The 25,509-nt window shown below is 59.7% G+C and overlaps 1 protein-coding gene across 5 annotated transcripts in view; it reads right to left on the bottom strand.

Moving 5' to 3' along the window:
- Window positions 1–572: 572 nt before the first annotated feature.
- The window catches only part of TSNARE1 (t-SNARE domain containing 1), a 118,269-nt gene continuing 93,332 nt past the window's right edge, over window positions 573–25,509 (bottom strand). For 3 of the 5 annotated variants that reach the window (XM_070802346.1, XM_070802349.1, XM_070802348.1), the window contains 2 exons: window positions 10,380–10,486; window positions 573–702 (listed from right to left, as the gene is read on the bottom strand). In XM_070802346.1, the coding sequence (XP_070658447.1) occupies window positions 10,391–10,486 (96 nt within the window). In that variant the 3' untranslated portion in view covers window positions 573–702; window positions 10,380–10,390. Of the gene's footprint in view, window positions 703–7,040; window positions 7,084–10,379; window positions 10,487–25,509 lie in introns of all 5 variants that reach the window. The other 2 variants (XR_011570458.1, XM_070802350.1) reach the window with 1 other exon arrangement.

The raw sequence follows: 25,509 nt of genomic DNA, 5'->3' as shown, positions 1-25,509 counted from the left end.
TGGGAAGGGCAACGCTGAGTCCTGCAGAGAGGGGTTGGGGTCTGCCTGCACGCCCTCCCCACGGCGGGCGGGGCGCCTCCCGCCCTCTTCTACCTGCAGAGACCGTGCACTCCCAGCGGCCTCTCTGGCTCCAGCCCCTCCTGGGTAGGAATGCCTCCCCCACGCCTCACTCCTGCAGAAGAGGGGGACCCACGGGCGACCTGGGCTGGGCTCTTCCCACCTGGGACCCTATTCTCCGTGCCCAGCCCCTGGCCGCGTGCCCAGAAGCAGAAAAGCTGTGACATCACTTCGGGAGCTGGAGAGGCCGCAGAGCTGCGTGGGGGAACAGGGTGGTGGGCTGCCCACTGGTCCTTGGGGAGGACGGGGCCAGCCGCGGCCGGGCTGGGCTCCCACGGTCGGTGGAGGCCCACCCCCATCTTGCATTTCCTGCCCACGCGGCCATCTCACCCACACACTCACACACTCACACACACCCCCGCCACCCCTCCCACCCAACGCAGCCCAGGCTCCATCTCTGGGGTCCCAGAGCCAGAAGCTGCCTCCTGCTGACAGATGACAGATGGAGACAGTGGTCCTGTAGCTGGCTATGATGGCAGTTTATTGGGCGGCTCAGCCAGAGGCCGGCACAGAGGCAGGGGGTCGGCATGTGGCAGGCAGGTGCAAAGCTCTGCGGGTCCATGCAGGCCAGGCGACAGCATCAGCCTGCAACACAAGAAGCTCCGTCAGCTCCTGGCGAGAGCCCGGCTCAGCTGCGGCAAGAGCAGTCAGGGAGGAGGCCCGGGAGCCAACGGTGGGCGAGGGGTCCTGCTGGCTCCCAGGCCTGGGTGTCCCCAACACGCCAGCCTCCTTGGGGAGCCGAGGGCCTTCCCTTGGGCAGGGCTGTTGGAGCTGGGGTCCCTGTCCCTGCGATCCTGGGGGCAAGACGCTGGGCAGTGAGTCACAAGGTGGCAAGGAGCATGGGCCCTGGCGACCAGCCTCCATCTCGCAGGTGAGAAGGCAGAGGTCCCGGGAGGGGAGCCACCGTGGCCGCAGTGCCAGCGTGGACCACCCCCGCCCCGGCCCAAGTCAGGCTTCCCCAGACCTCACTGCCCTCCCTCCTCCCCTGTCCAGCCCGTCCTCACCCGCGAGTCCACCCTGGCTGCCCTGCTCTCTCCTGCCTCCAAAGCCACACGCCAGGAGCTGTCCTCGGCGCCTCCTGGCCCCCGGCCTCTCCCTTCCCGGAACGTCACAGCTGGCCGGCCCCTGCAGCCCCAAGGGCCCTGCTGACCGCCCATCCTCCTCCTCTCCTGCAGCGCCGCCCACATGTCCTCCTCGGAACCACAAGGACTGCAGCCACGCACGTCTGCACAGGCTGGGGGCCCCCCGCACCATCCTGGAGCCACGAGCCAGCGGGTGAAGGGCAGCTCCTCAAACGGCGCCTCTTAAGGAGGCCCCAGAGCGCATGTTGAAAATCACAGCCCGCCATGGCGGGCACAGGCCAGGCCCCTGAAAAGGCCCTGAGGAACGGGACCCCCGCCGGCCCGCGCGCCCCTTGCACGTGGTCTCCAGGCGCGTGCCACCTCCCTCGCCTCCCCACAGCCCCTCTGCCCCAGCCAGGGCCCAGCAGCAAACCTGAGGACCACAAGGAACCGCCGCTGGCCTATGCTTCCCTCCCTGCTGGGCAAGCTTGCCCACCTTCCTCCCAGAGGGTATGCTGAGTGCCAGGAAGGGGAGGGCAGGGAGGAGAGCAGCAGTCACTCCCCAATGTGCCCCCAGACACAGGCCTAAAAGGGTGACCGAGGCTCAGCCCACATGGGCACCCTTCAGAGCTGTGCCTGCCTCAGTCCCCACCAGAGAGCCCCCGGCACCTGCGTGCCTCCTCTGTGGCCTCTCCCGCCTTCCTGTCCCTGCACCCCACCTCCACGCCTGTCACCTCCTCCCCAGGGTCCCTCCCAGGAGGCCCTCTCAATGCCAGCTTCACGGGAGACCCCATCCCGAGAGCCAGCTGCAGGCCTGGGCCTCTAAGCTCCATCTCCTGGTTAGTAAAATGGGGCTACAGTCAGCTGGCACCCCCAAGCTGGCTTAGCCCTTCCTGGAAGCCTGGGCACAGGCTCTGGCTGGCAGGATGGTGAAGACTCAGCACGCCCCTGCCGACCCCAGCCCCCAGGCCTGTGCAGACCCCATCTGGCCCTCTGCAAGTGCGTCTCCACCTGCATGAATGGACTCATGTGGGGCCCCCCGCACCCAGCACGCGGCCCCCACCCCAAGTGCCCCGCCTGCTGCCCCGTGCTCTGCAGGCGGAGCCTCAGCCACATGGTTCTGACGTGAGGCTATGGAGCAGACCTTTGGGTCTGAACAGATGGGACGCTGACAGGATCTGAAAGGTGCTGGGACAGGCCACGGCCTGCAGGGCTGAGCCCCCGGCACTGGAATCTCCCCTGGGCTGGGGTCCACAGGGCCTCCAGGAGGGCACCCACAGGTCCATGGTGCGGAGACTGGCTCTCAGGGTGCTAGGGCTGGAGGGGGCCGTCTTTCCGGGCTTCGCACAACCTGCAGCCCTGCCCTGCCCCCATCCCTGCTGCACCCTTTTCCTGCCCCGGCCAAACTCCTCAGTCCCCATCTCCTCAGGGTGGCGTCACCTTGGGGGCCACAGGGGCTTCACACACCCCCATCCCATCAAGATGGTGCCCAGCTCCAAACACCCCCGGGGTCTCAGGGACCCTGGATTGATTTAGACCCATAACCTGCACTGACCACGTTCCCCACCTCACCATCAACTTCATGTAGCAGACACACTGTGCCTGCCCCGTGCTTTCTCATCTCTTAAGAGCAGGGTCAGGGCCGGGTCTACAGCCAGGATCAGGTTCAGAGTCAGGTCCATCACATGACCAGAGCAGGACCAGGGTCAGGGCTCAGGGTATGACCAGGGTCAAGGCTCTGAGTGTGACCAGGGTCAGGGCTCAGGGTGTGACCAGGGTCAGGGCTCAGGGCGGGACCAGGGTCAGGGCTCAGGGCGGGACCAGGGTCAGGGCTCAGGGCGGGACCAGGGTCAGGCCTCAGAGCGTGACCAGGGTCAGGGCTCAGGGCGTGACCAGGGTCAGGCCTCAGAGTGTGACCAGGGTCAGGGCTCAGGGTGTGACCAGGGTCAGGGATCAGGGCGTGACCAGGGTCAGGGCTCAGGGCGTGACCAGGGTCAGGCCTCAGAGTGTGACCAGGGTCAGGGCTCAGGGTGGGAGCAGGCTGCCCTAGGGTCCGTCTGGCGCACCGTCCTTTGACTGTCGGGGGCTCAGATCACCCGTGAGCTCCCTGGGCTATGGGGTGACGGTGAGAGGCCTTCTCAAGGTGCAGGCACCACAGGGACTGGGCTTGGCTCCCATCCCTCAGGTCACTGTCAATGTCCCTCAGACGAGTCATTTCTCATCCACTCACCACTCTGCCAGTGATGCGCCCACCCCCTTGGTGGCGGGCAACTTCAGCTGCCATGGGGACCCAGGCCCAGACCCCTGGGTATCCTCCTCCACTGCTGGGCCTGATGCCAGTCTCGTGTGCCTGCTGGCCGACTGACAGGCCAACTGACAGCACAGTGACCATTGCCCCCTGGACCGAGGCTACATGTGGGTTAGCCCTGCCCTGGCAGGGAGAGCTCGGGGGCTGGGCAGGAGAGCACCCAGCGCAGATACAGTCTGCTGGTCCTCCCTAGTGACCCTGTCTGAATAGCTTATTATAAATTAATATTTAATTCTCTTCTGTGGATTTAGCTTAATTATTCAATTTATTATTGCAATTACTGAGAAGTACCCAGAAGCAAAACTGCTAGCTTTGAGCAGGGAAACAGTAAGGGGGCGGGGTGGGGCGTCTTGCGAAACGCAGCTGACCCTCAGAATGCTTGCTTCGTAGACTCTGGCCCAGAGGCTCCCCCTGGCCCCCTGAAGTCCTCGTTCTGCAGTGAAGCCCTCTCTCCTCTGTCAGGCCTGGCGGCTCCCTTCCAAGTGCCTGCCCTGCAAGTGGGGCCTGGAGCCCTCCTCTCAGGGGGTCCCCAAGGGCAGGACCCCACCGGCCGCCTCCTGCGTGGCTCTGGAGAAGCAAGGGAAGGAAAGTGGCCAGGCCCTCACCCACCCTGCTGGGCTGATTGACAGGGCTCCTGCAGGAGCACCCATGACCGCGTAGCCCTATGTCGGGGCGGGGACTATCCCCCCTCACAGGTCTGATACCAAAGCTGCATGGAGCTGGGGACCTGCCTTCTGCCCCAGGTGGAGATGGCAGGTGGGACCCAAACCCAGGGCTATGCCACCACACAGACACGCTTTCGCCCAACCCTTGGCCTCAGGCAATGTGTCCTCCTGCCGCCTGGTGAGTGGGGTCATCACAGTGGACACAGGACTAGATGGCTCAGTGGCCTGACCCTGAGGTCAAGGTGGGCATGGGGGATGAAGGTGGTGCCGAGCTTCGCCTTCCCCCTGCTCAGAGGGCCCCCGGCTGGCATCATCAGGTACTCCCACTCCTGTCCTGATGTTGCTGAGGGCCTAGGGCCCTGGCACAGCCTGGGATTCTGTGTGTCCAGTGGTCACTCCAGGGACAGTGTGACCCCTGGACAGGTGCGGCCCCAGAGCCTGGAGTCACAGAACCAAATCTGAGGCCAGTGCCAGCTGGGGAAGGGAGGGGGTCGGGGAGAAGGGGACGGTGAGGGCGGGGGCTTGCCCCAGGGACACGGAGGGCTATGGCCGCCTCCCCAGGAGCTGGGCACACAGGCCTCAAGCGCCCCTACCCCCCATGATGGGAACAAAGGCCTGGGGCTGGGGTCTGAGCAAGGTTCCCAGCCTGGGTTACAGGAGTCATCAGGGAACCCGAACTCTTGCTTCTGGGGAGGTGTGTGGTCAGGCGGGTCGGCGGCCAGCTTGCAGGAGAGGAAGCCTGCGCATCCCCGTGGGCACCTGGGGTGGCTGGGACTCGAAAGGCTCCAGGCCATTCCACCTCGCCCCTGCCTAGCGGCCGGCAAACGCCACCACACCGTCCATCAGGCCTCCCGTCTTCTCACTTCTGTGCGGCCGCTGGCACTGGCGTGCTTCTGTTCTTTTCCACCTTTGTCCTGGTGGAGGGCATTCCCACCGGCTGGCTGGGCCAGCCCTCCTCAGGTGGCCTTCTGCCCAGCCTGGGGGTGCTGAGGGGTGGGGCCATCATATGCAAGGGGAAGGGGGCCTGCTGGGAGCGAACACTGCTTCTGACAAGTGGCCCCAGGAAGCCTGGGGGCCTCCTGAACACGGCCTGGCCTGGCTTTTGCTGCCGTGCTCCACCCACAGTGACCGCAGGCCTTTGCCTGTCCCTGCTCTCAGCCCCGAGTGCCCACCTTCTTGTTTGATGGAGGACCCCATCCCCACCTCTCAATCCTCAGCTCTCAAGAACCACCTCCTCCAGGAAGCCCTCCCTGCAGAGCTGCGCCCCTTCCAGCTTCCACTCTGCTCCTGACAGGTCAGCATCTCAGGGGCCTGCCTCTCCCCTGAGGGAGCAGTGCTGGGTCTGCTTCCAACTGGCAGGGGCGGGGGTGTTTACTGAATCAGACAGAGGCATCGCCGACCTCTGGGCTGCTGGGACTTGTGCCCGTGTGTCCTGTCCGAGGTGACCGGGAGGACAAGGCCTGGCCCTGCTGGCTGGAGGGCCACACGGGAACATCAGAGAGAAAGGCCAGCTGAGTGTCCTGTCTCCATGAACAAGAGCAGGCTCGTGACAATAGTAACACCATTGCGAAGGTGACGGCGTGGTGAGGAGACAGACTGTCACAGAGGGCGGGACTCCTCTGAGCAGGACATCCGGCGGCCTTCGCCGCTGATGCCCACGGTCACTGCAGAGGCAACACGGATGACCCTTCATAGATCTGGGCCATGATGGGGGCCACAGCCCCTCCCCTCCTCCTGCTGTCCCCAGCCTCTCCCAGGGGTCTCTGCCCACCTGCCTGCTGACCGGGGGCTCTGGGAGGTGGGCGCTGGGTCCCTGGAGGAGATTTCCATGCATAAATGCCCAGGGAGCCGCGTGACCTTCAGGGAGGCCTCCCAGCACCCCCGGCAGGCACGCTTACCACTGAGGCAGGGCGGGCAGGGCTGCCCAATGTCACCAGACTGCAGATGACCAGGCCACCAGGCCTTTTGCAGGCTTAGCCTAGAGCGGTCATCTGAGCCACCTTCATGAGCATGCCCTGAGGACAGCGCCACTGACCACCCAGGCCACGTGGACGACCCGCAGTCCCCACACCACCAGACCTCAGGGTCGCGCAGACCCGAGCTACAGCCTGGCCCCACACTCCCGCTCTGTGATCCTGGACAGCCACTTGGCCTTCTGGGCAGTGTTTCCCTGGCACTCCCAACCCCAGGAGGCTCACCCCTCTGTGCTATCCCCTCCGGGTAAGTCCCTTCATCTCTCTGTGTGTCAGTTTTCTCATCTGAAAAATGGGGACACACCAGCACCTCCTTCATGGAGCTGTGGTGAGGATTAAGTGAGGTTCTCCCATGTAAAGCTCCTACGCATGGGGCACAGTCATCTCCTGCCCACCCGGACGCCACGCTCCATCCACCACCGCAGCCTCTGGGGAGGGGGAGCGGGCAGCTCAAGGGGCGGTCTGTCCCTCCCTCCTGACCTCACACATGTGCACACACATGCAGACACGCACACACACACAGAGATACACGTGTGTACACACAGACACACATGCACACAGAGAGATACACATGCACACAGAGATGCACGTGCACATGCATGTACACTGACACACGTGTACACAAAGAGACACACACGTGAACATAGATACATAGGCATGCAGACACACGCATGCACACACAGGTACACGTGTACACATACATGCACGCAGAGACACGCGTGCACACAGACATGCACACACGCATGTACACAGACACACGTGTGCACAGAGAGACACACATGTGCATGCACAGACACACATGCAGGTGCACACAGAAACACACACAACACACACGCAAACAGAAGCGCACACGCACACAGAGCTGCAGACACACACGTGCACAGAGGAGCCTGGAGATGAAGACCCCACCACTCACTTCCCAAATGGAAATCAATGGCTTCGAGGTTGATATTCCACAGCTTTCAGAAAACATAAAAAACACGATTTGCTATGAGCCTCCATTGAGCCCCTTAAATTTTTGTGCTTGTGAAAAATGCTTCATGGATTGTTGCCCAGATACTGGAATTTCCTATTTGTTGAGGCCCAGCCTTGTGACCCCAGCGGGGGCAGGCGAGGACAAGCCCTCGCTTGCCCTGACCCCCTGCTCCCTCCTCCAGCCACTCCCCCATCCTGCACCAAGACTTGGGACCCAGAGAGCCCACAGGGACACACAGACAGATCCACAGAGAACACAGTTAAACGTGAAAAGAGATCCTGAGGGTGTAAGCGCCGAAGTTGTGGGTCCCCAGGAGGACAGAGGGACGGGGAAGCCCCCCAGATCCAAGGACTCAACTCCTCCTACCGATTCCACCAGCTCCTTCCCCTTAGGAGCCAAGGCCGAGACCTGGGCAATCCTGCTGCTGGCCAGTTGCACTGGGCACTGGGAAACCAGCCCCCCTGCAGCCTGACACCCTGCCCCGCGTCCCAAGAAATCACAGGGGTACATGCCCGGGCCCTGGGCCTTGCTGGGGACCCAGAGTCACCATAGCTTCCTCTGCCTGGCTTCTGGGATCGCATCCCTGAAAACCAAGGTTGACCCCAAACCTTCATCTCTCAGATCTGCTCAAAGCGACTGGGCTTGGAGGTACTTCTGGAAACACCACTTTCCAGAAAGGCAAGGGGGTCGGATATGAGATGAGAAGCTGGGGCAGGAGCTGGGCTTGACCAGGACAGGCACCCTTGCTTCTGCTCCTGTGTCATCCAACGTTCCCACCAGGGCTAAGGAGGCTCAACCCGGACCACAGACTTGGTCCATAGCCTCGTCACACTATGAGGCCGACCCAGTCACACTCTGAGTCCTGACCCTGGTCACACTATGAGGCTGATCCCAGTCACACTCTGAGCCCTGAACTGGTCATATGCTGAACCCTGACCCTGGTCCCACTCTGAGCCCTGACCCTGGTCACACACTGAGCCCTGATCCGGTCACACACTGAGCCTTGACCCTGGTCACACACTGAGCTTGATCCTGGTCCCACTCTGAGCCCTGACCCTGGTCCCACTCTGAGCCCTGACCCTGGTCACAATCTGAGCCCTGACCCGGTCACACACTGAGCCCTGACCCCGGTCACACTCTGAGCCCTGACCCTGGTCACACACTGAGCCTTGACCCTGGTCACACACTGAGCCTGATCCTGGTCACACTCTGAGCCCTGACCCTGGTCCCACAGTGAGCCCTGACCCCAGTCACACTCTGAGCCGTGACCCCGGTCACACTCTGAACCCTGATCCTGCTCACACTCTGAGTCCTGACCCTGCTCACACTCTGAGCCCTGACCCTGGTCCTGGACAAGCCCTCATCCTGCTGTAAATTGAGTGCAGGAGCTCACAGGTGAGCGAGGCCTGCTGAGCTAGATAGGGGTTCCTTCCACATTGGAGAGTTCCAGGTCCTGACGTGCCCCGCCCACCCACCCCCAAGCCCCAGCCTGTAAGGACCAGGCAGAGGGGCCTGCAAACCTCGGCAGCTGGGAAGAACTGAGCCTAGGGGAGTCGCAGCCCCGGGAGCCGGCAGGGGCCCTTGGGGGGTGGCCTGGACAGTGGGGTGGGGGTGATGTAGGGCCGCAACCCCTCCTTGGGAGACCCCTGGAGGGCAGGGCCTTGCCCGACATACAAACACAGAACGGGCGCGTGAGGCTGCGGGTGTCAGGGAGCCCCTCCCTCAAGGCCTGTTTTTTCTGCAGAAGTAATAACCCCCTGCGTTTGAATAGAGCCTTTTCCTTCCTCAAAGCACTGTTTATATTTAGCCATTATCTGCCTTTGTCCTCAGAGCAACTCGGCAGCAAGAGAGAGGCAGACGGTAGCCCCACAGCTCTGCAGAAGCCGTGCCCAGAGCAGGTGGGCCTCCAGGTCCCGGGACCCCTGCCGCATGGCCTGCGGGTCACAGAGGGTGCCTGAGCACAGCGGGCTGGGGTATCTCCTGGCTTGGTGATGCGCCAGAGATGAGGTGTCCCTACAGGGATGGGCTCAGGGCTCCTCCGGTCCCACAGTGCCCAGGGACACCCACACCCCTGGGCCCCCCTCCAGGTGGCCTGGGGCCTGACTCCCAGCTTGTCCTACCAGGGTCTGAGCTGCCCCAGCCCCAGGCCCTCCCCACTGTCTGTCTATAAGCTGCTAGGAGCTGGAGACCCCTCCTGCCTCCTGAGCCCGCGGGCCACTAAGGGGCTACTGGCCGGCCATGTGGCCTGCGCCTCAGCCCCGCCTTCCATCTCCCCAGGGGACAAGCGCAGCTGTGGTCAGGCCGCTCCAGCCAGGGAGCTCACTGGAGGCGGGTCAGCCGTTCCCGCGGGGTCTGCGTGCCAGGGAGCTCACTGGAGGCCGATCAGCCGTTCCTGCGGGGTCTGCGTGCCTGGCCAGAGGACGCATCCTTGGGTTCCCTCTAGCAGTGGGACGGGTTTCCCAGCCCTGGGGCGGGGTCACAGCTGGGTGTGCAGGGGAGGGTGGGGCGGGAGGGTAAGTGGGAGGTCTGGGAGGTCTGAGCAAAGGAGGGCTGTAGGGAAATCTGAAGGAGTGGAGAGGGGAGGGAAGCCCCTCCCCGCTGGTCCCTCAGCGCCAGGTACTGTCCCCGCCCAGGACCCAGGAGCGCGGGAGGCCCCGTCATCATGGACCCTCACCTCCGGTGATGGAGCCCAGCCTTGGACATGGCAGTGCCCTGCATACGACCGTGGGCCTCAGTCTCCCCTGCTGGATGGTGCTGATGATGACCGTCCCACCATTGTGAGCAGAATGACCTAAGTAGCAGGCGTGTCGCCCCCAAGGGTGACACCTGGAGCTCTATCTATGCCCTGGGCTGCCGTCACAGATGACCACAGATGGGGTGGGGTTTTGTCCCAGCTCTGGAGGCCAGGACCCAAAATCAAGGGCCAGCAGGGCCTTAGACCCTCTGAAGCTCCAGGGAGGGTCTGCTGCCTGACTGCTCAATACCATCCCAGGGGACTAGTCAGTCGTGACCTTCTGGAAGTCAGTGCTTACACAGGGGTCTTCAGGAGAGCCTGCCCTGGGCTGTGAGCTCCAGGCACATGGGCTGCCCTCTGCCTTGTTCACCACTGGTCAGCAGGGCCCAGCCATGGCTGACACATCGGAGGATGAATGGATGGATAAGTGGACGGGTGGGTGGACCAGAGATGGGGAGACGAGTGGATGGATAAGTGGTGGGTGGTGGATGGGGGTGGGTCAAAGGAGATCAGATGGGTGGTGTGGGGGCAGGGACCGCACCTACCCGGGGCGGCATCACTTTCGGACGGAGGTGGCGACGATGAGGACGATGACCAGCAGGATGGTGACACCAGCCGCCAGGAGGAAGCACTTGACCTTGCGTCTCCGGAGCTGGACAGAGAGACAGAGGCTGCTGTCGTGTGTTGGGCGCCTGGCCTCCCATCCTGGGGGACACTGGGCCTGTGACTGCAGGGGGCTGGGCCCACCTGAGGCCAAGGCCCACACAGACCTTGTCCCTTGCAGGGGACAGATGGCACATACTCATCCAAGAGCCGCTCTGGGTTGGCCCTGGAAAGGAGGCAGAAGAGCCAGTGAGGCGCCGGCAGCTCCAGAGGCAGCCAGGCTTGGGAGTGGCTCCTGGTTTGCCCTCCTCCTTAGCCACGCCCCTTCCTGGGACCTTGGATTCTTCTGCAAGTATAAGATGATGCCGTGGACTCCAGGAGCCACTTGGAAGACTTCATAAGATGACGCATGGCAAGTACACACCATGGAGTCTGACAAATGCCAGCCACAAAGTCCTCCCCAGACACTTTTCTTATTCCTGTATGTTGTTGTGGTCACTATAAATTTACAACTTGCGGGCCCACCATCAAAGGCCTCAGGGCGGGAAGACACACAGATCGGTGCTGGAGAACTCGTCAGGGAGGGTTCTAACTCTCCAGGTCCTGAGCGCAGGGGGTGTGACTCCCCAGGCACGCCAGCCGGTGGGAGGTAAGGGACCAAGGTGGAACCTGGTGCAAAGCAAGAGCTTAGAATAGCCTGGGAGGTCACCAAGCAGTTCAAGAGGGTTGGTGACAAGCCCTCCAACTTCACAAGAGTTAGTGACTTAGGAAGTAACTAGGAGGATGGGGAGGATAAGGAAGACCGATCCCTGGAAAGACAAAGGCCTCAAACAGAAGGGGAATCTGAGAGGATGGGGGCAAGACCAGGAGGGGGACCCTCAGAACCTGGCTGTGACGGGCTACTCAAGAGAAGGGAAAGAGGTCAAGGATGAATCCCCCGACAGCTCACCTGAGCCATCAAGCGGATGTTGGGGCTGGCCCTGCATTCATCCATTCATTATTGCACTCCTTCCATTGTTCCATCCATCACTCATCCATTCATTCCAATGACCCACCTGCCTGCCAGTCCACACACCCATTCCTCCATCCACTCATCCATCCCCCCACCCCTCCACCCCTCCAGCAACGTGATCACACACACACACACACACCCCCACAACAATCCACCCATCTATCCACCTTTCTGCCCTTCCACTCTTGCAAGGTGGCTCTGGTCTCTACAGTGGACATTACAGTGGAAAGCTGACTCAGCAGTGGGGAAGGGAAGAGCCTGGCAGGGACAGGGTAGGCGGGGTCCCTGGAGTAGGCAGGACTGAACTCTGCTTCAGGGCGGTGTCTCAGATCTGCTGGGTGACGGATGGATGACCAACCCCATTCCCGTCTTCACTGCCTCAGTGTTACTCCAGCTGAAGACCAGCCATCATCAGAACAGCCCTGCCTCCCAGGCCTGTGGACAAGTACTGTCACGCCATGTCCTGGGCCAGGACTCGGCTCAGAGAGGTTAAGTGACCTGCCCCGGCCTCAGAAATGGTGTGCTCATCTGAAGTTCAGCCTCTCTGTCCCGCTTCCCAGCTTTCACAAGTCACACTGCTGCCCTGGCATGCCAGCTGTGTGGGGGAGGGGCCAGAGTGAATCAGACACAGCCTTCAGGGAGCCCAGAGCTGGGGGTTGGGGAGGTCGGAAACCCACAGCCCTCCTGGCAGGGAGGGCTCCGAGGGAAAGGGTCTCCAAGCCAGGGCCCCTGCAGGACCCTGGACAGGGCCCGCTGTCCGAGTGCAGCAGGACAGCCCCCCTTTTGAAAACTTGTGAGTGCCCAGGGTCCCCCACGGACTGCCTGGACTCAGCCCCTCCCCAACACTGACCGGCGGGTCCTGTCAACGCGTCTGCAGACAAAGAGCCACCAGCTCACGAGCTGCAGTCAGGATTCCAACCCGGTGCCCGTGGCAGGCCTGTGTGTATGCTCCACATCCCCCACAGAAGGGCCGACGGGCCCTGTGAGCTCTCAGCACCCCTCGCACGCCTGGGCCCCCACACGAGCACGGATGGGGACCATCTGCGGGAATCTGGACACCCATGAGAAACACAGCTGCCAGGGCTGGGCAGAGCTGGCTTCCACGACCTGACTGTGTGTGGCTGGGGCACACTGCCCGCCTCCCAGGCTCCAGGCAGTCACAGCAAGCCGCTGTCCCAGCTCTCCCATCCACGTGGCTCAGGTACAGCCCAGCTGGGATCAGCCTGGCCTCATGCTCGCCACCGGCAGGAGGAGTGTCCGTGCCCGGCCCAGCCCGGGTCAGCCTTCCCGGGACCCTCAGGCTGACCTCGAGCTGGACAGCAGCTGAGCACCTGCGTGGGTATGATCTATGCCAGGCCTGGGCCTCCCTGGTCCCCCTTTGCCCACCCTCCACACCTCACCGCCACGTCACACAGAGCAAGGGGAGGGAGGCAGTGGAACTGGAGCCACGCCAGCAGCCCAGGGGCCTGGCTGCAGGGAGAGTGGCCCAAGAGCAGCAGGACAGGCCGCCGGGGGAACGGGTCGGCAGGCAGCCTCCCCAGGCCCTGCTAGCCCTGCCAGCCTCCACCAGGCCCGCCCCTTCTTGTCCCTCCTCTCCCCGCAGTGAACCACGCTGGGCTTCTCCTCCAACTTCAAGGGGAAGAGGCGGGCAGGCGATGACAGGTAGGCCGGGGGCCGCCAGATGCTCAGGTAAAGACAGATGGAGGAGCAGAGGCAGGCTTTGATGACATGCTCTGTAGTCCCGGCCCCTGGGGCCCCCTCCCATGGCACAAGGCAGAGCCCCGCCACCCCCTAGCCTCTGCTCAGCCCCGGGCACCTGCACCCTCACCCGCAGGGATGGAGGCGGCTTCTGTGGGGCTGGGCTGGCCCAGGGACAGAGGCCACACTGGGCTCCCCCAGGAGCAGCCGGTGAGACGAGAGCCCCTCCCGGAGCTCCGGGGAGCAGGAAGCCTGGACACAACCTCGACTGATGGGCTGACCTTTCCGGCTCCCAACGGAGGTGTCCTGACCGCATCCATGACCTTCCAGTAAAGCATGGAGGAGACGTCCTTAAGGAGGCATGATGAGATTTCCTGTTAACACCACTGTGTCCGACAAGGAAGACGGGCCTGGAAGGGCCCCTCAAGGTGCTAAGAACTGGCGCACCTTTTTTGCATGGAGCTAGAGCCATTTTTAAAGGCAGGAGGAGCCCAGGGACCCAGGCAGAGGCTGTGGGAAGGATCATAGGGGCCTAGGGTCCCCGAGCCCCTACTCTCCAAGCTGGGCGGGGGGGCACCCTCATCCACACCAAGCTCTCATAACCCCACACTGTGGGCACTGCCCTGGCCCCCTGCTGCAGGGACCCCAGGACACAGACCTAGGAGGCCCAGGGTTACAGGCTAAGCTGAGTTCCCGAGACAGACCCTGAGAGAGATGCTGAATCTTATCCAGGACCTCAGAGCGGGGCCTAAACAGGAGACGGGCTTTCACGGAGGCCACCGGGTGAGAGCAGGGTCCTCTGACCAGCTCCATGGGGAGAAGGCCGTGTGAACACGCGGACGGCCACCTGTAGCCCAAGAGGGAGGCCTGGAGCGGAGTCCCTCTCCGGTGGCAGAAGTAGCCGGCCATGCCGACATCCTGATCTCGCACTTCCGGTCTCCAGAGTCTCGAGACTGTAAATGTCCACTGTTTCCGCTGCCCATCTGTAGGGTCTGTTATGGCAGCCCGCACTGACCACAGGCCAGGCCCTGACCCATCTCCCCCGCCGACCCCGGGGAGCAGCTGCACCCCAGTTGCCAGAGGCCTTCAGACACAAAGCTCGTGGGTCCAGCAGCATCTTGGGCCTTATCCAGGCCCACCTTGGGCACCCCACAAAAGCACCTCCCCCCTGCTCACTGATGCCCTCACTGCCCTGGGCGCCCTCGGGCCCTGTTCCTGCCCCGCTCCAGGAGCCGGGCCTAGGACATGGGGGTCAAAGGCCAGTGGGGCCGCAGGTCCCTTAAGTCCATCACATCCTACACAGGAGGGGGTGGCCTCAACAAGGATGCTCACAGGGCTATGGATGCCTCCGGAGGTGGAGAGCTCTGCACTGGGCACGTCCGGGCAGCCAGCACCAGAGGTCACCATCTGGAGCAAGGGTGGTGGGCTGCCCAGAGCCCTCATCCTTCGTCTGGGGCCTGTTCCCACAAGGCAGTCATGAGGCCCCTGGGGAATAGACTCCACACAGAGGCTCCCAAGACACAGAGCAGCCCCTTCCTGGTGGCTGCTGCCTCAGTCCCCTCAGAGAGGTGCTGGGTGCTGCATGCTGACAATGACCCTCAGGACAGCCCTGCAAGGGGCCCAAGCACACCCATTTCAGAGGTGAAAACACTGAGGCTTGGGAAGTGCAGTTCGCCCACACCCCTCAGTAATGGCTGGGGACAGAGCTGCCCAGGGACCACACAGGAGGGAAGGAGCAGGAGAGCATGCTGTGGGGACGGGACAAGTGAGGCCGGTAGGGGGACCCCCGCCCCGCCTCCCCGCCTGCCCCTGCCTGGCTCCCTATGCCCCAGTGCCCCGGCTGTCAGTGTCAGCTGATGAATCACTCTTAAACGGCAGCCCCACGCTGAAGGAGTCTGATGGGGGCTGGCAGCAGGGAGCCAATTAACCTGAATTAGGCTCTTGATTGGGGCCCAATTAGTGTTGGCCACGTGGGGTCAGAAGCAGTCCTGGTACAGTAATTGTTGAATTAATTCCCTGGCTGGGGAGGGCTGCACCTCCCCGCCCCGGCTCGGGACACCGGCTGGCTTCCCACAGCTTCAGTGAAGCTGCAGCTTCCACCCCACCCCACCCCACCACTGCCGTCCTGCCCCGCCCTGGCCTGGCCCAGCCCACTCACCCTGTGGGAGGGGGTGGCCACATGACGGTCTGGGAAGGGGGCTTGCTCAGACAGCCCCCCTCCACAGGGCCTTCCTATGTATCCCTCCCTCTGCAGTGCTTCACTCAGAGAACAACTCACTCTTTAAAACCCACCTCCAGCATCACCACCTCCAGGATGTCTGCCCAGGTGCTCCCTAGTTGCACCAGGAGCTGTCCCTGGGGTCCCCGGCCCTGCTTCCCTCTGCTCAAAACTTGCCTCCTTCTGGCTATAGCTGTTGAAGGTGACCACGACCCTGCCCCAAGGTTGGCAGGACTCAGCGGAAGCAGGATGAGCAAGAGGAGCATCCCAGCCTCGGGGTCCAGGGACGGGATCTGTGGACACACCCTCAGGCCGCCTCAGGCCGCCTCAGGCTCGTGTCCACGGCGAGGGAAGGTGGACACTGGCCGGTCGGTCCAACGGGCTCACAGAGCTGCCACCCTCTGCCTGCCCCTTACCCACGAGAATGAAGATCCAGAGTGTGTAGCTCGGGAGAGGCAGCAAGGGTGAGGCGGCAAGGCTGGGATTAGCTGTCGGGGCTGGGCCAGCCTGAGCAGAGCGAGGGGAGGAACCCCTGGGGCTGCAGAGGGGTGCAGCCACTGTGAGAAGCAAGGCCCCAGCTCCCACGGCCCTGACAAGCAGGGCCCCCAGGAGGGGAGGGCACTGACTTGGAGCCCCGCAGCCCCAGGCCCCTCCCCACCCCCAGGGACCAGGCTGCTGTCTGGAGGAGTCATCTGAGCGCCTGAGCTCTGGGGCTTCAGGCCCGGTGAAGGGCGCAGCAGCAGAGGATCAGAGCAGAGCTCAGGGTGGAGCCCCAGCTGCCCAGGGAGGCCGCGACCCCTGTAAAGCTCACGGCGGCTCACACCTTTCGAAGCCCCTTCATGCCAGCGTGTGTGCACCCCTTCGGGACTAGCAGGGCTCGTTTCTCTGTCCTCTCAGCCCCCAGTTCAAGAGCTGCCCCTATCCCAGGTGTCCCAGGCCAGCAGGGCCCACCCACGCACAGCAGGTGCTCACTGAAGCCCGAGCCTCCTCCAGGGCCCACGTGTGCTGAGGCCGCAGCCTGGCCCTCTGGGTCCTTCTGGGCTTACCGTCCCCTGATGAGTAGGCCAGAAGGGCTCAGGGCCCTGGACTCCCCCATCTCCAGCAGCCAGGGGCTCTGCGGGGGAGGAGGGAGCAGGGAGGAAGGAGGGAGGGGCAGGTGAGGAGGGGCCAGGGCACTTGGGCATCAGATGCCGGCTTGGGACTCAGTGGGACCAACACGCACTCTGTCCCCACCCCCGACACCGGCTGCAGGGAATGTGGGGGCTGTCCTCGAGGCCCTGGGGAGCACGAAGCCCAGAGAAGGGTGATGGTGCACCAGCGAGGAGAATGGTGAAAGTTGAGTTACCGACCTTAAACTAACGGTGGGCCCGTAATCTCTGTGTCCTCGGTCTCCAGCCCTCGCCCCCTGCCCCTCCCGTCTGACCCACGGCCGGGCATCCCCTCCTCAGAAGCCATCAGGCTCCCACTCTCTTCCTCAGAAGCCGCTTCTCATGCAAATGTATTCAGAATACATGACATTTCAGAAACATCTATTTTGTATATATTTAGACTCCATTTCAAAAGAATTATTCAAAATCAGAGCCATTTGGATGGATGGGTATGGAACGGATTGTTTCTGAAGTGTGAGCATCACAAACACCGTGTTTTCTAAATGGATTACAGATGCTGTAATTATTGAAACATTCGGCTGGGGGGAAATTCCACAACTGTGACTTTTGACTCGGGGACTCTGTGTCTCAGGACGGGGGCTCAGGGGCACTTGTCCTGAGGATGGAACCCAAGGGTGGCTGAGAGCTCCCGGCTTGTCTGCTGCTCTGGCAGAGGCTGAGGTCCCCACACCAGGCAGGGTCCTGCACGGGACATGGGCCTGTCCACTAGGGCCTGAACCGTCCGCGTCCACCCTCCAGCTGACTCACGTCCTGACCTGAAGACCAGGTCCAGTACCTCCAGGGATGGAGCCCCACACCATGCCTGCACACCACCCCCCACATCAGAACTGGTGAGCTGGGCTCCCTCCCCCAGCAGCACCCAGGAAGGAGCAGTCATTGAGTCATCCGAGGAGGGCTGGTCTCCCAGGAACTCTCTGCTTCAGAGAGCGACCCCGTAGAACTGGGCAGGAGAATCAAGTAAGCGGGGCTGAGACGTCCAGCAGTCGGCTCGGTCCCCACCTCCTGCAGGGAGGGAGGCCAGACCCCACCGACGTGGTTACGGATGATGCAGTAGGGCCGTGGCGGCGGGCAAGTAGAATTCAACGCTCTCTGGATGAGAAACCCCCAACTCCAACTCAGCCAAGCCATGGACTCGGCATCAAACATCATCAAACGAGGAGGCAGCAGCGTCAGGAAACAGATTAGACCACCGAGACTGTAAAAACCCAGGGCAACGCACGGGTAAATGTCTAAAGAATGAAGGATACGGTCATTGAGAGGCAACCAGGGACTACTGAGAACGAACAGAAGATCTGGAAAAGAAATGAACTTCTGGAAAGAAACACGGTTTTTGAAGTGAAAAACTTAGCTGACAAGTTCAGCAGAAGACGTGATCCAGCCTAAACCAGAGAGACGCATCTGAGTGAACCAGCCGTCACCCCAGGGGGCAAGCAGACTGGAAAGCAGGAAGGAGATGGTCCAAGCTACAGAGACGGCAGGAGGCCTCTAAGCCAGGCCCCGCTGACGACGGGCCTGCAGGGAGTACGGGGACAGGTCTACGTAAGGGGTGACGGCCGCGGTCTCCCAGGACGGGTCCACACAGGCGTCCACTGACCCAACAGCCATAAAGCAGAAGGGGAAAAGTCCACATCTGGACATACCTTGGGAAAACCATAAATTCTAAATACAAAGACAAGCTCTTCAATTGGCCAGGGGGAAAAAAAAAACAGATCCCCAAAAAGAAGAAGAAGAAGGCAGGAGGACAGTCAGGAAATGCCTTGGTAGCCAAATGGAGCCAGCTGGCACTGGACGGAACTCCTGACAGCAACACCCCGTGTGAAGACTTGGGCAACGCAGAAACAAAGACAAACAGAACCCGTCCACGTGGAACTTCCCTGGGGGTCCAGCAGTTAGGACTCTGCACTTCCAATGTAGGGGACACCACTTTGATCCCTGGTCTGGGAACTAAGATCCCATATGCCTTGTGGCTAAAAAAAAAAAAGAAACTGTCTACATGATCACCAAGACTGGTCCCAAAAACTGACTTCAGGAAGGAGAAAGAGCCCAGAAGATCTGAGATAAAAATAGCCACTGGTGCCCAGTACATGACACAGTGGATCCTCACTCACACCAGCTGCAAAAATCAGGGCATCCCACCGGGGAGTCTGTGAAAAAAAGAACTGAGGATGTCGGGGGTCCAAGGCAGGGGCCTGAGCTCACACATCCAGCAGCTCCGTGTGCCCATCAGGAAGGGGCAGCAGTCATGTCTGCCTTTAGACTTTGCAGCCAGATCGCAAGGGAAACAAATGAAAGATGGAAATAAACTGCAAGAAAAAAAAGGAACTAATTTCTAAACACTCCATGGATTAAAGAGATGCGACTAAACCCAACAAATGAAACTGGGTTAGAATCCTGGAGATTAAGAACATTATTGGAACCATCGCTGACACCTGAACGGAGTCAATGATTCGACAGTCACATCTGATGAGTGTTGATTTACTGGTTTGATGGCTATCCAGAAGCACGTCCTGGCCTTCAGTAATTCCACGCTGAGGTATTACGGAGCAACATTGTGGTGTAAGTGATTCTCAGGACAAAGAAGTGCCAAAGGCTGGGGAGCATGGCTTAAAGAGATGCAGGAACTCTGAGTCCTAGCTCTGCAACATTCATGTAAATACGAAATCTCTATCAAAATAAAAAGTTTACAACTTAGAACTAAAAAAGCAGTTTTCAAAAATAAAGATTAGTGGAAATCAAAAAGTAAGATGAGAGAAATGAGAGCTAATACATCAGCTGTGGCTGAAGCTCAGTCAGGACAAGAGCTAGACTGTCACTATGGATTTTCAAATCCAGCTCAATGTCGTTTACGAGCGACATATCAAAAGCATAAAAGAATAGGAAAATATATTGTGAGAGCATTAATCAAAAGAAAGCAGAAATAGACCCATTGAGAGCAGACAAAATGGGTTTTGAGATAAAAGGCATCATGTGGGATAGGAAAGGTCACTTCGTAACGCTGAGTTTCAATTTACCAAGATGATACACTCACCCTAAACTCGTATGCAACCCAGAAAAAAAAGAGCCATAGAATATATAAAGCAAACACTTATAGAGCTACAGGGAGAAATTTCCAAATCTAGCAATGTGGTATAAGATTTCAACAGATTTCTCTCAATTCCTGATGTCAGGCAGACCACAAACTATCTGAATTACCTAGCTTGGTTTATTGGACACTAATAGAATTTTCCATGTCTGTGTATTTAAAGAATGCACATTCCTCTCTCATACACATGCAATATTTGCAGAACTGAAAAGCTCTAAGCCATAAAGAAAGTCTTAACAAATTTCACATAAAAGAAATCCTCTAAACAAAATGCGACTATTAGAAGATAACAGAAAAGAGCAAATTTAAAATCCCCATGGATTTAGAAATCCTACCATTCATTTCTAAATAACTCATGGGTCAGAGAAAAAAATCATAATAGATAAACTATTTTAAATTGAACGATAATGGATATGTGATATACCAGTACGTGGAGCCACAGTAACCATGGCCCTTTAAGGGGGGTTGTAGACTCAAAATGCTGATGTCAGAAAACAAGAGAAGGGCTGCAACCGCGTGGGCTGAGCACCAGGCTGTAGACGCTGGGAGGAAGAGCAGCCACACACGCAGAGAAAGAGAACCAGGAGATGGAACAGCACAAGAGAGAACAAAGGACCAGAGTCCGGAAAGAGCGATCAGGGCAGAAAGGAACTGGACCAATAAGGTAGGAATGAGAGAGCTACAGACAGACCGCAGGTGGACCGGACACCGTGCAGTAATTAACAAGGCTATCAGCACCTGGAGCCTCCACGCCGAAAAACCGAGACCAGTGGACAGACTCTCAAAACAGGTGGCTTACCAAAAGAGTCGAGAATAAGAAAGAACCTGAGTGGTCTGTGAGCACTCTGAGAACCCAGAGAACAGAGGAGACAGGGCAAGAACACACCCCTAAGCTTCATATGAAGCAGACACAGACGTGCCACTAAAACGGGACAAGATCATCACGGGCAGGGGCGTGCAGAGGCCACACAGGGGCAACAGTCCCAAACAGACCAGCAGCGAGAGCGAGCCCTAATCACCATCAGTTGCTGGGATCACTCACTCCGCTGAGAATGCAAGAAGAGCGACACGCACCAAGTTAACGGAGCAAAAGAAAAACAAATAATCATCTTAACAGATAAATATATACACGATGTAATTGGACACCCAGCCCTTACTTTTTCTAAAAAAGCTCTTGTCGAGCCTTTAGCAAATATCCTTCATCTGACAAAGAGTACAATAAATCTAAAATTAACATTCTTCACAGGCTAAGGTTGGAAGCATTCCTTTTTAAAATTAGGAACCAAACAAGGAAGCCCATTTTCCCTCCTTCTAAGTCAGGACTCACCAGGGCTCCCTGCCTACACAGCGATCAGGAAAGAGAAATTAAAAGGCATCAGGATGGAAGAAATAAAGCTGTTATTATCGATAATAACAGGATTATCTTCAAAGGAAACCTAACAGAATCCTTAGGCAAAGTATGAGAAATAATTAGACATTAACATCTGGCTGAACATAGACTCAATTCACAAAAAGCACACACATTTCTACATACCAGCAACATGCTGGTACATGTACCATTTATAGAAGCAAACAAACAAATATGTTTAGGTATATACCTCTTAAATGATATGATACTTATATATATGGAGACAGTCATTGTTTAAATGTATTTTAAAACACTTTAAAAGACATAAATAGATACACTGTGGGCTTCCCTGGTGGCTCAGAGGTTAAAGCATCTGCCTGCAATGTGGGAGACCTGGGTTCGATCCCTAGGTCAGGAAGACCCCCTGAAGAAGGAAATGGCAACCCACTCCAGTATTCCTGCCTGGAGCATGCCATGGACGGAGGAGCCTGGTGGGCTTCAGTCCACGGAGTAGCAAAGAGCCGGACACAACTGAGCGACTTCTCCTTTTTTAGATACACTGTATTCACAGACAGGAAGTCCCCATACCTTGAGGATATCAGTTCCTACAATTGGAGCCACAGGTGCAATGCAATTCCAATAAAGATTGCTGACTGGGTTGTTTACGGAAACTGACGAGATTCCAAAACATACACAGGAGTGCACAGGGCCAGGGAGACCGAGGAGAGTGCTAGAAATAATAAGGGTGGGTCCACCTGCCAGGGAGAGTCGCTCAGCACAAAAGCGGAGATATGAGCACAGGGACGCCGTGATGTGGGAAGAGGCTCGGCAGGACCAGAAGGGACCACGCGGAGCCTGCACGGGACTGGGAGCAGAGGCGGAGCCAGCGCCGCACTGGGAGCAGGGCCGAGACACGAGGAGGGGTGTTCAGACGTGGTGAAGGCAACTGAACCCCGGAGCTGGAACGTAAGAGGCAGCTGGAGGTCTGCGGGAAAAAAACAAAGAAGAACCCCTCCCGGACGCGGGGTGTGGGGGACCCAGGAGTGGGCACGGACCCCTGGAGTCCTCAGGAGACTCCGCGAGGCGGGGAGAGTGGTGATGTTGGCGGCGGGGCCAGGCGCACAGGGCAGCGTCGCCCAGGTTGGAGCGTGCACACGTGTGTGTACATTCCGCAAATCACCGAGGAGCAAAAACAAACACTCCAAGTGTTTAAATGGGCAAAAGGCATGAACAGACTTCACAGCAAAGGAAACACAAATATAAACATATAAAAATTCCAACTGCGTTAGTAATCAAGAAAATGCAAATGAGGACCACAATTACACACGATCTCACTCCCACCAGACTGGCCGAGATTAGAGAAGCCGACGGTATCCAACACTGCGGGCAGAGCCCACACGGCGCTGGGGGGAGTGCGGTGGTCAACACCCATCTGGTCAAGCTGAGCCGTCCACGTGCCTGTGACCCAGCGGCCCTGCTCCTGCGCCGTGACCCAGAAAAAGCCTTCCCCACCAAGCGCACCCTCGAGGGAGCACCTTTCCGTCCCGAGGAGAGTGGTCACGCGGACTCTGACAACACTCACACTGTGTCACATGGGACCAGTGAGATGTGTGGACCAGAGCCGCGCACAAGCACACGGCGGGTCCTGGAAATGAGGCTGGATCAGAAAGGCAGCCAGTCCTGGGGAAGGAAGGAGAGTCTGGCTTGATTTTTATGGAGATAAAAAGCAAGCGCAACTGGACAATCCACACAGAGCAGTTCAGGGGCAGCGGGTGAGCTGGGGAGGGCCCGAGCTTCCCCCTGGGCACAGGGGCCATCCCAGTGGCCTGCTGAGGGGGCTGGTGAAAACCCACCGTACCGTCACACTTTATATCATTAAGTATGTGAGGTGTACAATTTGTACGAGTTATCAAACACTGTATTAGAAAAAGGCCATAACGATGACAGTGTGGGGACTGGCGAGGGCTCTGCAGCCAGCTAGCTGTAGCCATCACAGCACTCAGGCCCTCCCCCAGGTGCGCTGAGACCTGTCGGGGTCAGGGGAGGCTTTGGGGGTCGAAGATATAGGGATGCAGGAGGGCTGGATGCTCTCAGGCAGAGAAGTACAAGGAGGGCCTGGGGGGGCCCTGGATGTGCCCCAAACCCCGGGGACCAGGGGCCCAGACCAGGCAACATCCTCCCTTGGGGGTGGACCCAGCCGCCAGGGAGAGAGGTCCAGGGGGTGGGAAGGGAGAGCAGGTCCAGGGGGTGAGAAGGGAGTAGGTCCGGGGTGAGAACGGAGAGCAGGTCCAGGGGGTGAGAAGGGAGAGTGGGTCCAGGAGTGAGAAGGGAGTAGGTCCGGGGTGAGAAGGGAGCAGGTCCAGGGGGTGAGAAGGGACAGCAGGTTCAGGGGTGAGAAGGGAGCAGGTCCGGGGTGAGAAGGGAGAGCAGGTCCAGGGGGTGAGAAGGGAGAGCGGGTCCAGGAGTGAGAAGGGAGTAGGTCCGGGGTGAGAAGGGAGCAGGTCCAGGGGGTGAGAAGGGACAGCAGGTTCAGGGGTGAGAAGGGAGCAGGTCCGGGGTGAGAAGGGAGAGCAGGTCCAGGGGGTGAGAAGGGAGAGCAGGTCCAGGAGTGAGAAGGGAGTAGGTCCGGGGTGAGAAGGGAGCAGGTCCAGGGGGTGAGAAGGGACAGCAGGTTCAGGGGTGAGAAGGAAGCAGGTCCGGGGTGAGAAGGGAGAGCAGGTCCAGGGGGTGAGAAGGGAGAAGGTCCGGGGTGAGAAGGGAGAGCGGGTCCAGGAGTGAGAAGGGAATAGGTCCGGGGTAAGAAGGGAGCAGGTCCAGGGGGTGAGAAGGGACAGCAGGTTCAGGGGTGAGAAGGGAGAGCAGGTCCAGGGGGTGAGAAGGGAGCAGGCCAGGGGTGAGAAGGGAGAGCAGGCCAGGGGTGAGAAGGGAGAGCAGGTCCAGGGGGTGAGAAGGGAGTAGGTCCGGGGTGAGAAGGGAGAGCGGGTCCAGGAGTGAGAAGGGAGTAGGTCCGGGGTAAGAAGGGAGCAGGTCCAGGGGGTGAGAAGGGACAGCAGGTTCAGGGGTGAGAAGGGAGCAGGTCCGGGGTGAGAAGGGAGAGCAGCTCCAGGGGGTGAGAAGGGAGCAGGTCCAGGGGGTGAGAAGGGAGAAGGTTCAAACCCGGGTGGAGGCCGGGGGGGTGGGGGGGCGGGGGGAGGGTCACTGAGGTTAGTGTGTGTCTGTGGTGACAAATCCCCAAGTCCAGGGAATGGAGCAGGGTGGTCAGTCCCCAGACCCCTAGGGAGGGCAGGCCTGGCCGGAGGCCACGAGAGGAGGGGAATGGAAGTTGGGGTGGAGGCGGCTTGCTGGGTGTAGAGGTGCGATTCTGAGCAGGGGGAGATTTGGACCACTGCTCAAAAATGCACAGCTGTTCTCCTGGGCTTCTCCCTCCCTCCCTGAAGGACCACCCACTGCAGCCCCGGCAGCCCCGCTCTGGCCTATGAAGGGCCCAGTGGGTGCAGCATGGCCAAGGGTCACTTGCTGCTCCCAAGCAGACCCTCAAAGCTTCTGTTCAATTCTTCCACTGCTCTCATCTGCCGTGAGCCTGGCAAGGGGAGGCCGCCCATCGGTCTGGATTCCAGAGTCAAACACAAGAGCAAAGGCACGTCCATCCCGCTATGGGTTTGCAACACAAGCCAAGAGCCAAACTCAGCCCTGGGCTCATTTATTAATGCAGCCAAACAGCCTGTGCTGACTGACACAGAGGGGACGGGACGAGCCCCGTTTAACAAAGGGGTTGGAAATCCTGCGCTAGCCAGCCACATGACCCTCGGTGGCCCTTGAGGCCTCTCCAGCCTCTCACCCTCTTCTCCAAAGCGGACGGCACAGGCCAGCTGGTGCCGAGGCTGGCAGTTTGGTGAGGAGTGTGTGCTGGTCTGTAACTCGGGCAGGCCCTGAGTTGACCAACCCCACCCGGAACCCTCAGGCTCACAGCTGTGCACTCCTCTCTGGTTTTCACATCTCTTCTCCTGCCAGCGGTGAGAGCGTTCTGAGGAAGATGCAAACCCGGGGAATAGGTGAGCTCTGCACAGCTGACACCGTGCCAGGGTGAGGCTCCCTCCCCAGGGCAAGAGCAAGCTGAAATCCTCCAGGTGCTGATGCTTCCGGTGTGGGGGCACCAAGGTGGAGCCCCAGACCCCTTTCCCGGCAGAAGGCAGTGCAGGCTGGACCAGCGGAAAGGGAAGCAGCCGTCAACGCCGCTGGCCGTCTGCGCAGCAGAAGCCTTGCTTGCGGTGACAGCACCGGGACGGCTTAACAATCCAGGATCAGAGGCGTCCCCTCGCTTTGGGTTCCTCTTCTGAGGCTTTTCATCAACCCTGTTGACAGCATTACTAATGAGCTGTCATCAGATGTTCCTGAAGCCACGGTGAAGAACCGGGGCGGGGGTAGTGGGGAGGGAAGTGGGGAACACGGAGTCGGTGCGCCCAGGACCTCCCCGATGTGTGAGGTCGGGTGGGCCACTGGGCGCTTGTGGTGCAGGCAGGGGTTAGCCTAACTGCCACCCCTGCT

Source organism: Bos indicus, chromosome 14 (assembly GCF_029378745.1).
Source record: "Bos indicus isolate NIAB-ARS_2022 breed Sahiwal x Tharparkar chromosome 14, NIAB-ARS_B.indTharparkar_mat_pri_1.0, whole genome shotgun sequence".
In the NCBI taxonomy this organism is placed as follows: Eukaryota; Metazoa; Chordata; class Mammalia; order Artiodactyla; family Bovidae; genus Bos; species Bos indicus.
The sequence above is the reverse complement of the archived record's forward strand: the minus strand, read 5'-3'. Positions and strand labels throughout refer to the sequence as shown.